This window comes from Oryctolagus cuniculus, chromosome 13, assembly GCF_051225735.1.
Source record: "Oryctolagus cuniculus isolate XC-2025 breed Fujian yellow rabbit chromosome 13, ASM5122573v1, whole genome shotgun sequence".
In the NCBI taxonomy this organism is placed as follows: Eukaryota; Metazoa; Chordata; class Mammalia; order Lagomorpha; family Leporidae; genus Oryctolagus; species Oryctolagus cuniculus.
The window spans coordinates 40,178,993-40,191,479 of record NC_142879.1 but is presented as its reverse complement, the minus strand read 5'-3'; the positions used below and the strand labels follow the sequence as shown (position 1 = coordinate 40,191,479).

General features: G+C 38.6%; 1 protein-coding gene across 1 annotated transcript in view; it reads left to right on the top strand.

The window, feature by feature from the left end:
- DNAH14 (dynein axonemal heavy chain 14) overlaps positions 1–12,487 on the top strand; it is a 321,439-nt gene that overhangs the window by 210,111 nt on the left and 98,841 nt on the right. The window contains exons 55-56 of the mRNA XM_089311474.1: positions 9,050–9,247; positions 11,065–11,226. Of these exons, the coding sequence (XP_089167600.1) occupies positions 9,050–9,247; positions 11,065–11,226 (360 nt within the window). The remainder of the gene's footprint in view (positions 1–9,049; positions 9,248–11,064; positions 11,227–12,487) is intronic.

The window sequence follows — 12,487 nt, the reverse complement described above, 5'->3', positions numbered from 1 at the left end:
TGTGCAAGCAGATCCTGACTTCAGACATAGTTTACTTCCTTTAGTACTGACCTAGAAATGTAAACCTTTGCACTAAGTTTTACTTCCCATGAGAACAAGTGGGAGTTAAGTTCTTGGAAAATTCCCAAACACTCTGAGTACAGAAAAGCTTCTGGAAAGTTAAATAAAATCTCACATATTTAGCCAATTACATAAGGCATTATTTTTATGATTCTTTAAGTTATTATTTATGCCTACTTTTTAGTTATTTATGTTATACTTAAATTATTTACAACTGCTTAGTTATCTAACATGCCTTTTTTTCCAAAAAGAGCATTTTTATATCCAGAATAGGTAGTTTCATTTTTTTAATATTGTGGCTCTTTTCTTATTTAACTGAGAGAGAGTTCACTCCTCAAATATCCACAGCAGGCGGGACTGGGCCAGGCCAAAGCTGGGAGCTAGAAACACATTCCAGGTCTCCCACATGGGTGGCAGGGACCCAATTACTTGAGCCATCACCTACTGTTTTCCAGGTGCACATTAGCAGGAAACTGGAATCGGGAATGGAGCTTTGGCTCCAACTCAGGCACTCCAGCAGGGGGCGTGGGCATCCTAACTGGCACTTTAACCACTAGGGTATGTCCCCCTCCCTAGAGTTTCATTTAAATACTCCTTTATCTAAACAGACATATGTAACAAGACTAATTAGCAGTTAGAAAATATAATCAAGAAAAATGCACAGCAAATTTTCAACCACCAAAACCACTCCTTTGCTAACTTTCCCCATCTCATAAACAGCATCAACATACATCTACTGCTCTAACCAGAAACCTCAGAGTCACTAAATTTTGTGACTTCTCCATCATTCCTCACCTACTCTCCATCAGTAGGTCCTAGCCGTGCAACTTCCAGACTGCATCTCCACAGCCACCACTCTGTTAAAACCACCCTCATCTCCACATGGACTGCTCAGTAGTCTTCCCTCCCTCTGTGTAAAATAGCGAGTCCCTTCTCTCCCCTCAGTCCCCGTCACTCTGTCCCCTTGTTCGACTTTGTTTTTCTTGCGTGTTCTCAGCAGTATCTTTCCCCACATATGTGCTTCCTTATTGTCTGTTGCCACATTTAGAACATCCGCTCTGTAAGGGGTATGATTCTGTGTGTCTTATTTCAACTATTAACAGGTTACTTTTCTAGTCCCAAATGGTATGTACTCTGTTTACTTCTTTTACCACAGGGACTCTTGTCTCTATTAAATCAACCCTTTCCTAATAACAAGTACGTTTATAACAAGTTCTCAATTACATAATTACTGAAAATGTTTTCAGAGCAATTTTTTAAAAGCCTACTCTCAATAGAATCTTGCCTACTTAATAATTCCTCCATAGATATTCTCTCACAAACCTAATTGCCCTCTTAGAGCCCTTTTTTATTAAAAAATGTAAACCCTTATTAAAAATATGTGGCAAGTCCCTGCTTCCTCCAATTCTGTTACTGTAAACATGATAGGTAGATTTTTGTCCTGGGGTTCAGTGTTGCAAGCAGTAATTTAACTGGCTGTCCTAGCATGTGCAATTAAGCAGGGGAAAACAACTCAGGGGGAGCTTAATGATTTAATGAATAACATTTAAAGCAGATAAAATAATGAAATTAATCAAAATCTAGGTTGGAGAATTCAAATGACATTAGTTTAATTAGGTAAGGAAGTAAAAAGAAGAAATCATACATGACCCTTTAAAAGAAAATTTACATAGTTACACTAGATTGTATTGTTTAAGGCTCAGAAAAAGATAACTGAAAAACTAGTATTTAAGGCAGTGATTTAAAAGGTTGTTACAGATAATATATTATGTAAAATATCTAGTTTTCAACAAAAATTTTAAGACTTTAGAAGAGACAAAAAATTTACAGGGGAAAAAAGTGGAAACTGTCTGGAAATAGGTATAAATGTTGGGTTTGGCAGACATCAGGAGTTGAAGCTGTTAGAAATACACTCAAATAGGGGGAAAACACAATTGAAAACATTAGAGGAAAATATGCAAAAATTATTTTATAAAATGGAATTTCTGGGCTTGCAAATTAGAATAAATGAAATAAAAAAACTTCACTAGGAAAGTTCAACAGATTGAAGATGGCAGAAGAATCTGCAAACTTGAATATGGAGCAGGAAAAATTATCCAGTAACTGAAGAACAAACCTTCAGAGACTTGAAGGGTACATGTGTATCAAAATTTGCAAGATAAGAGTTTTTTAAAAAGAGAGCAGAAATATAAAGGAGCAGAAGCATTGTGATAGAAATAAGGCCCCATATCATTCATCTTCACATCCAAGAAGCTCCAATGACATGTCAAGAAACTCTGAGTAAGCATAATTAGATTCATACCTGGACACATCATAAACTAGTCAAATAGCAAAGGAAAATCACAAAGACAGAAAGAGAGGGAAAAGAAGACTTACTGTGTCCTGGGAAATCTCAGTAAAATTTAACGGCTGGGGCCAGCATTGTGATGGAGCACCGTTCAAGTCTGCACTTCTGATTAAGCTCCCTTATGCTAATGCTCCTGGGGAAGTAGTGGAAGATGGCACAAATATATGAGCCCCTGCTGCCTACATGGAAGGCCGGGATAGGGTTCCTAGCTCCTGGCTTCAACCTAGCCCAACCCCAGCCATTGCAGTCATTTGGGGGGGTGAACCAGTAGATGGAAGACATATATTCTTTCTCTTTCTCTCTGTTTCTGTCTCTCTCTCTCTCTTTGAGATAAATATTTTCAAAAAAAAAAAAAAGATAAACAGCTGACTTATCAGGCGCAGTGGAGATGGGAATGCATTGGGACAACATATTTGAAGTAATAAGAGGAGAAAAAAGGAAGTTTCATAAATTCTGTATTTAGCAACATCCTTCCAAAAAATGTAGAGTGACAGAAAGGCATTCCTAGTTACAAAAAGTAGAAATTTACTGTTACTCTGTAAGAAACACTAAAGGAATGTTTCAGGCTGAGAGGGAATGCAACTAGATGGTAACTTAAGTCCACATGAAGATTAGAGCATTAATAAGAGAAATTACATACATAATTAGAACAGAGTATGTTAGTTTTCTACTGCCTCTGAAAGAAATTACCCCAGCCTAAACAAATTTAATACCTTACAGGTTTGCAGGTCAGAAATATGACATATTTCTCATCTAAAATCAAGGTGTAGGCAGGACTGCATGCTTTGGTGGGGAGGGGGGGCGGGGAGTCTTTAAGAGTGAATCTGTTCCCTTGCCTTTTTATCTGGAGACTTCCTGTATCCCTTGGCTCGTGACCCCCTTTCTCTGTCTGCAAAGCCAGCAACATCACATCTCTCTGACCCTTCAACAGACATCACATCTCTGTCTCTCTGACTACAGCCAAGAAAGGTTCTCTGCTTTCAGGGATTAATGTGATTACACTGGGTCCGGCCATTTAATCTTGAATAACCTCACTATTTCTAGTCTTTTGCCATATAAGGTAATACACACAGATTCACAGTTCCAGGGGTCGTGATATAGACATATTTTGTCAGGACAAGATGGCAAGGGCATTATTCTGCCTACCACAAATAATTTTTCTCTGTTACTATTAACTACTTCAAAATATAATTGCATAAAATGATCATTATGAAACTATTGTTAAGCTTATAATGAGCTAAGTTGTAATATATAACACTAAACACAAAAGAACAGGGAGGAAATGGAAGCAAATTGGAGCAAACTTTCTATATTTTACTGGAATTTAATTAGTGTTCACCTGAAGTAGATTGTGGTAAATTAAGATATATAGTGTAATCCAGTTGCACAAAATGAATAAATTTTGGAGACAAGATCTAATGTACAGCATGGTGATGATATTTAACACTACTCTGTTATATACTTAAATTTGTTAAGAGAATGGATCTTCACCTTTTACACACATAGAGAGTGTGTAGAGGTGATGGTGTGCTAATTAGCTTAATTGTTATGAATATTTCACAGTGTATACATTTAACAAACATCAAGTTATACATCTTATATATCTACAATGTTTATATTTCAGTGATATCTCAATAAATGTGTTCTTTGAAATGGCTTAAGGAAAAGGGATGGTTTTGCTATGATGCCAAGAAAGTCAGGACCAAAGGGATTGACTTTTGACAAGGTTCAGAGGGTATAAAGAGAGCAGACCTGCATGAGATCCATGAGCTAGAGTCCTGAGCGTGAGGCAATTTCGAAGTCTGAACCTTTGGCTATGGTTTGAACCCCTGGTCATTAAGGCTGGCTTGAAACATTCAGGCCCATTCTCTCATAAGCATTTCAAGATAGGCGGTGGCTTTTTCTTTTTCATTTGGAAAGTTCCCATTGAGATGCCAAGGCTCAGTCTCTGTCCAATCACAGCAAGGAAGCTTAAACAATTTTGTATTATTTTAAGTTCCCCCAGGAGAAGGCTCTGAAGCAAACATTCAAGGTTAATGAGAAAGCTAATCACAGGAAGCAGGTAGGGACTGAGGAAGTGACACAGGAAAGGTAAGGTCATTTATACTTGGGGCATTTCAAGCCAGTTACTATTATAAGCAACTGGAGCTTAATGACTTGGAAGAAACTCTAGGAAATGCTATAGGACACATGACCCAGAAGGGACCAGAGTATGTGGAGTATCTATATAGCAGCTCCAATCAGCCATTGTTGAGGGTTGCTAGGGGAGAGCGCATTAATTACTTTTGGCTCAGACTCAGACATGCAAATACTGACTTGATCATTTGAGTCTCCTCTTCTGTGAATGTGCATTCATATCCTTTGTCTATTTTTCTGTTGGGTTATCTTTTTCTTATTGGTTTGTAGGAATTGTTTATAATACATTCAGATACCAAGTTTTTCACCATTTTCCAGATTGTGGTTTACTTTTTCCTTTATTTATAGAATCATTCAATGAATTGTTCTTATTTTGAATATAAAAAACTGAACTCAAAAAAATATTTTAAAAGAACAAAAGAATTAAAACAGAATTCTAGAAAATGTTTGTCAATAAAGAAGGTAGTAAAGAGGAAAAGGACACGAGATATACAGAAGGCAGCAATATGATGGACATAAATCGAACACATCAATCTTCACATAAATTTAAATGCACAAAAAGGCAGAGATTGAAAGACTGGACTTCAAAAAGAACAAAATTCAATGATATGCTGTCAACAAGAGTCATACTTTAGTTTCAAAGACACAAAATGACTGAAATGAAAAGATGAAGAAAGATAATTCATGTGAACAATTATCATGAGAGGGTTGAAATGAGCATACTAATAGCAAAGTAGGAAAAAGGGAAAATTATCTAAGGAGAAAAAATACAGATTATAATGATAAAATGGTCAATGATCAGGAAGATACAATAGTTATATATGCATGTTAAAAACTAAGCCCAAATATGTAGAACCAAAACTGACAGAATTTAAGAGAGAAATAATCAATAAAACAATAATATTTGGAGACTTCAGTGCCACCATTGTTAGAGCAACTAGGCCTAAAATCAGCAAGGATATAAACACTCCAACAATACTGTGAAGTGGGTTGACCTGACTGATGTCCATCCAACAAGAGCAAAGAACATTTATTCTGAAGCAAATGTAGAACATGCTCCAAGACAGACCAAGTGCCATACCATAAAATGTCTCGATGAATTTTAAAGGATTGAAATCATACAAAGTATATTCATTGATAATGACAGAGTTAAATTAGAAGTCAACACCATAAGAAAATTTGAGATATTCACAACTATGTGGAACTTTTACAATTCACTACTAAATGACTAGTGGGTCAAAGAAGAAATCACAGAGAAACTAGAAAATAAATGGTGTATGCATAAGAATGCTAATTGTTAAATGAACTACAGGAGTCAATGTGCGCTTACTCCCCATGCAGGACTTCGTCCTTAATGAGTTGTACTATGAGAATTAACTGTAAAGCTTGTTCTCAAACAGTTTTTATATTTTGTATGTGTGCAAATTGTTGAAATCATTACTTAATATAGAGTTGGTCTTCTGTGTATAAAGTTAATTGAAAATGAATCTTAATGGAGAATGGGGCTGGGAATGGGAGAGGGAGGAGGAAGTGGGGGGGGTGGGAGTGGTGGTGGGAGGGCGGGTATGGTGGGAAGAATCTCTGTATTCCTAAAGTCGTATTTATGAAATTTAGACTCATTAAATAAAATATTTCTTGGGGGGGGGGGATAAAAACTTCCCATAAGAAAAATTCCAAAGCCAAATGGCTTCACTGGAGAATTTGATCAAATAGTTGAAGAAGAATGAATTCCAATCCTTAACAAACTTCCAGAAAATAGAATACATCAGAATTCATCTTTGAGGCCCATAACATCCTGATATCAAAACCAGACAAAGACATTTTATTCCTCCGTCTTGCATTGTGTTAAGGAAATGCCTGAGGCTGGGTAGCTTGGCTCACATTTGTGGTAGCCAGAGGTCCAGACAGCCTGGGATGAGCGTCCAACAGTGTGGAGAAGAAGATGCAGGAGCTGGGATGGCCACATGTGTTGGCAAGAAAATGAGAGAGATTTAAAAATACACCAGTTTCTTAACGCAGTTAAGAGTGAGAAAAGTAGTCCCATGAAATCCTCATAGAAATAAGCAAATGCCTCCACAAATGGATGTCAAAAGATGCTCAGAATCAATTTTCCCTTGGGACAACAACAGAGATACCACTGAGTGCCTTTTAAAGTGGCATCCTCCAAAGAACTGATCCAGATCAATTACTGGCGAAGATACAGAGCGACAGATGCTCTCCTTCGTTGCCGGTGGGAATGCAAAATGGCACAGTCACTTTGGAACACAGTTTGGCAGTTTCCTACAATGCTAAACTTAGCCTTGTGATGCTGTGTGAGCCAGTGATTGTATTTACCCAACTGATTTGAAAACACACCCACACAAAAACCTGCACACAAGCAATTTTAATGGCTTTATTCGCAATCCCCAAACACTGGAAGATTACTGGCCTTCAGTAAGCAAATAAAGTATGGCACAGTTGTACAATGGAATAATAATATTCAGAGATTAACAAGTGAGCTATCAAGCCACAGCAAGCCAGAGGCACATCTTAAAGAAATATTGCAAAGTGAAAGAAGCTAGTTTGGAAAAGTTGTATCCAATAATATGACACTCTCCACAGGCAAAACTATGGAGAAGTAGAAAAATTAGTGGTTGCCAAAGTTTTCATGGGAAAGGAGAGGAGGTAAAATGATGGAGTTTTGTACTGTAATCGTGACCCTATGTGTTAGTCAAAACCCATAGAACTTCTCAGCACTAAGAGTGAACCTTGATGTGTTGAAATTAAAAAAAAAAAAAAAAAAAAAAAAAAAAGTAGGAGGTCTGGGAATCCTAAAATGGAACATGGAAGGTAACAGAACAGTCAGGCCACATTGAAAATATATGAATCAGACTGGGCCAATCCAAAGCTAGGAGTCAGGAGCTTCTTCCAGGTCTCCCACGTGGTTACAGGGGCCCAAGTACTTGGGCCATCTTCCACTGCTTTCCTAGGCACATTAGCAGGGAGCTGGATCAGAAGTGGAGCACAGGCCAGCACTGTGGCATAGCAGGTAAAGCTGCCGCCTGCAGTGCCAGTATCCCATATGGGCACCGGTTCAAGTCCCAGCTGCTCCACTTCCGATCCAGCCCTCTGCTGTGGCCTGAGAAAGCAGTCATTGTGGCCAATTAGGGAGTGAACCAGTGGAAGGAAGACCTCTCTCTCTCTCCCCTCTCCTCTCTCCCCTCTCCCTGTATAACTCTTTCAAATAAATAAATCTTTTAAAAATGGGTGTTTCAAAATGTTTTAAAAAAAATAAGAATGGGAATAGGAGAGGGAGGAGAAAGAAGGGTGGGCATAGGGGTGGAAGGGAGTATAGGATGGGAAGAATCACTGTGTTCCTAAATTTGTATATATGAAACTCATGAAGTTATATACCTCAAGTAAATGGTTTCTAGGTAAAAAATTGTGAGTCATATTATATATATATATATCATATATATCTCACAGTGAGATAATATTAACCAATCTGAATAGCTATAAATCAAAAAGATAACAAGTACTGTCAAGATTGTAGATAAACTGAACTCTCAGACTTTGCTGGGATTGTAAAGTATTTGGGAAATGGTTTGGGAACTTCTTATAAAGTATATCATAGGTTTATCATCTGACTGAGAATTCCATTCTGATACAGCTACACAAGAGAAAGTAAAACAAAGATGCACACAGACTTGTATGATGCTTTCCTAGAAACATTATTCAGAATAGCCAAGAAGTAGAAACCATCCAAATGTCCTTCAGTGAACAGATAAACAAATCCTAGTTGGTCTACACAATAGAATGCTATCCAGCACTAAAAAGGAAAAATTTACTGATACAAAGAACTACAAAATTGTTAGACCAAGTGAAAGAAAGTAGATGCAGTAAACTGGATGCTGCATAATTCCCCTTAGATGAAATGCCCAGAGAAGACAAATCCACAGAAACAGAGAGCATCTCAGTGACTGCCCGTTTGAGCTTGGGGGTCAGAATGGGAATTGACTACAAATGGTTCAAAGAATTATTTTCAGGGTAATGAAAATGTTCTAACATTAGATTGTGATAATAATTGTATAAATATTTGACTTGTGCACTGCACAGACATAGCCTGTGAATTATAGTAAAGCTGTTTTTAAAGGGTGACACCTCACCATCCTCACCAAGAAGCATTCATCAAGTGTTCTTCAGGAATAAGAAAATAGCTAGCTACTTTCTTATAAGTGAAGAATATCAACAGACACAGTAGTGATTTACAAGCCTATCTTTGCTATTTTTTCCAGTTACCTTTCCAGTGAGATTATCTCATATTTCAAGAGGGTATGAAGAGAACAGATAAAAATATTGAATGTGAATGAATGCCTTATAACACTTTAAATATTTGTTAAAAATATCTCATGAAAGATGATAAATAAAAATAACCTGACATATTTGTACAAGAAAGAAGATGCTGTCCATTGGAAGACTCCCAGAGCATGTGCAGGCATCTCATGGTAGGCTTTCTTTCTTGTACAGATTGGAATCGATGGATGCGGAAAAGAGGCTTGTACAGCCTTGGCCTGCTACCTGACGGAACACAAGCTGTACCGAGTACCTGCATCTCCCAGTTATGGATACGCGGAGTTCAAAGAAGTCCTTAAAAAGGCCTTTATTCAAGCAGGGTTAGAAGGGAACCCCACTGTGGTGATGGTTTCTAATTTAAACCTAGAACAAGTAAGCTCTTCTTGTTTTTATTATTTCCAAAGTTTCATGTTTACATAGCTCTCCAATGAGAAGTTGAATGTTTGAATGGAAAGTAGGAAAATAGATTTTCTGTAGTTCTATTAGCCCACCATATCAATTATTTTCAATCTTCTCTGTGTTTACCCAGTCATAGCCCACAATTTTTATATTTGTAATCATGCTGTAGATAGTCTTGACTAAACATTACAATAAAATATTTCCTGTGTTTTTATCACGTTCATATTCATTGAAGATGGGAAATTATTTATATAACTGAAGTCACCCATCTTATACCAGAATTTGTGTGATCTGTATTAAAGTATCAACGTATGTTCCACCATATGTGACCTGCACATGCTGTCAGGCACTCAGTCTTCGGTTTCTCTCCTTTTTCCTCCTTTGGCTCTAACTTTACAATAGATTCAGAAGTTTACTTGCAAGACACATTTTCTTTACATACAAGCAAAATGTGCTAATCACTCCTCCTTTTTTAGCTCTGCTATTTTGCATTATGGCCTTCCATAGCCGATAGATAGATAGATAGATAGATAGATAGATAGATAGATAGATAGCAAGCAAGCAAGCATGCATTTACCCCTTTGTGGCAAAATTTCACAGAAACATTGTTTATTATGCATGACTCAGACAAACATCTAGTTATAAATGTTGTTTCAAACCCTCATCCTGTTTTTTCTTCTAACACTAGGCCTCTCTTGATGGTTATTGTTTTCTTTTATGTCATTTATTAGTTGTAAACCTACTAACTGTACTGCAAGACGTCCAAGTTTTCTGCTCTGTCTATACATTCTCCTTTTTCCAAATTTAAATATCCTACTCGATTGACCTTGTTGAGGTTCCACCATATGCTTTATCTTAGGATTTCTCAAGTTATAGTGTCTACCATGCCAAGAGCCCGTTGTTCTAATAATCTCTCAGACAACTATTTCAGACCAAAGCTGAAATGAATGAATCCTCCCTTGTGACTCAGGACCTCAAAGTTGTTGGATCTACTTTCCACACTTTGTGGATTTTTTCTGGCCATATCACTGCTTTCCACATGAGTCCAGAAGACCAGCCAGCACTCCATTAAACAATCAGCTTTGGCAGCTCTCTCCCATGTCCTGGGGAGACAGGAAATCAGCCAGCCCCATGGCCCCACTGGTGTTCTCTGCTGCGGACTTCCCACAAGCTTTCCACCGTTCCCACCTAAACTGAAATACCATGACTCCATGAGGGGTATACTGAAGAGAGCTGGGATTTTTTTTTTTTTTTAAGAAGGCTTGGGTTTATTTTGAAGCACAAGGTGTTTAGACTTTTGTAACAACTCTGCCAGTAGAGTTTCCTTCACTGCTTTTCTCTACTGCTACCTTTCCCATTTGATCAGGAACCCTGTGTAGAGATGAACTTGGTTAAGTTAAAATATTCCAGCAGTTGTGTTAGGTCTAGCTTGTCTACAGTTCAAACACATAGGTACGTCAGGGGCATCGAGGAACTGCCGGAAGCAAGGTCTTTCTCCCATTTATTATGTACCCATCCCTCCATGTCTGTTGTACAGTGCCAAACACAGGTGTTTGGCATATCTTCAATACCAAGTATATGTTTCTTTCATGTTTGAATGAATGAATAGCTGGATGAAGCTTATTTTGACTGAAAAAAAAAACATTTTCAATAGTTTTGAATTGAAAGTTTAGCTCAAAAAAATTAGCATTAGTTACCCCTAAATACTATGGCTTTCTCAATTTGATGTGTACAAAGTAGAATATATGAATAATCTAGTTATTCCTGATAAACTATATGTTTCTCCTAAGAAGTCTCTTTTGGAAGATTTGAATTGCATTGTCAATTCAAGAAAAATACCTGACTTGTTTGAAGACGCGGAGTTGGACAACATCGTAATCAGAACTAGACCTTTTGTTAAAGAGCCTGGATATGTGGATGACAGACAGTCTTTACTTGTGTTATTCCAAAAGGTACTTATAAAATTCTCATATTGCATTAAAATTAAACTATATTTATAATTATGTACATGGTTTTCAATTGGATATAATTTCCTTAATTCTTTAAGTGACTCTTTGAAATAATGACCACCATCCCTACACAGACACACCGTACCCTCTGGTAAACCCAAGATTTACCAAAGTCCTGAGCCTATCACTGACTTTTAAAAACATGATAAGAACTGGAGACGATCAAATGAAAAATCACACAGTTTTTTTTTTTTTTTTTTTTTTGACAGGCAGAGTGGACAGTGAGAGAGAGAGACAGAGAGAGAAAGGTCTTCCTTTGCCGTTGGTTCACCCTCCAATGGCCGCCGCTGCAGCCGGCGCACCGCGCTGATCCGATGGCAGGAGCCAGGATCCAGGTGCTTTTCCTGGTTTCCCATGGGGTGCAGGGCCCAAGCACCTGGGCCATCCTCCACTGCACTCCCTGGCCACAGCAGAGGGCTGGCCTGGAAGAGGGGCAACCGGGACAGAATCCGGCGCCCCGACCGGGACTAGAACCCAGTGTGCCGGCGCCGCAAGGTGGAGGATTAGGCTATTGAGCCACGGCGCCGGCCAACAGTTATTTCTTACACTGAGATTCCTTCCTAGCTAGTGAGGTTTTCATTCAGCTATGTAGGTAACATATCCAGAAAGAAAAAAAAAATTACTTCATCACTTTGACTAGCCCAGAGTTAACCTGGAGGTACAGGATACAAAAAGAAATTAGCCAGATAAAGTAGGTGATACAGAGAATGGGCTCAGCAGCAGGGTAGCTATCAAAGAACTGGTTTGCTGAGATGTTTGGAGCAAGGACTTGGGCTCTTTGTGCATTTCTGGCGTGATGAAGAATGACCGGCAGCTTACCGAATGATCACCCAAAGCAAAGCATTCACTGGTGATGGACCTCAGGTCAGGTTATTTCTAGTGCCAGTTTTTGTCTTATCATAGGATCATTTGAAAATTGAATCAGGCCAGCTGACATAACTCTACAGATACTTAGTCTATGAAACATATGTTTTAAAAAATCCAGAAATGGGCTGGCGCCGTGCCTCACTAGGCTAATCCTCCGCCTGTGGCGCCGGCACACCGGGTTCTAGTTCCGGTTGGGGCGCTGGATTCTGTCCCAGTTGCCCCTCTTCCAGGCCAGCTCTCTGCTGTGGCCAGGAAGTGCAGTGGAGGATGGCCCAAGTACTTGGGCCCTGCACCCGCATGGGAGACCAGGAGGAAGCACCTGGCTCCTGGCTTCAGA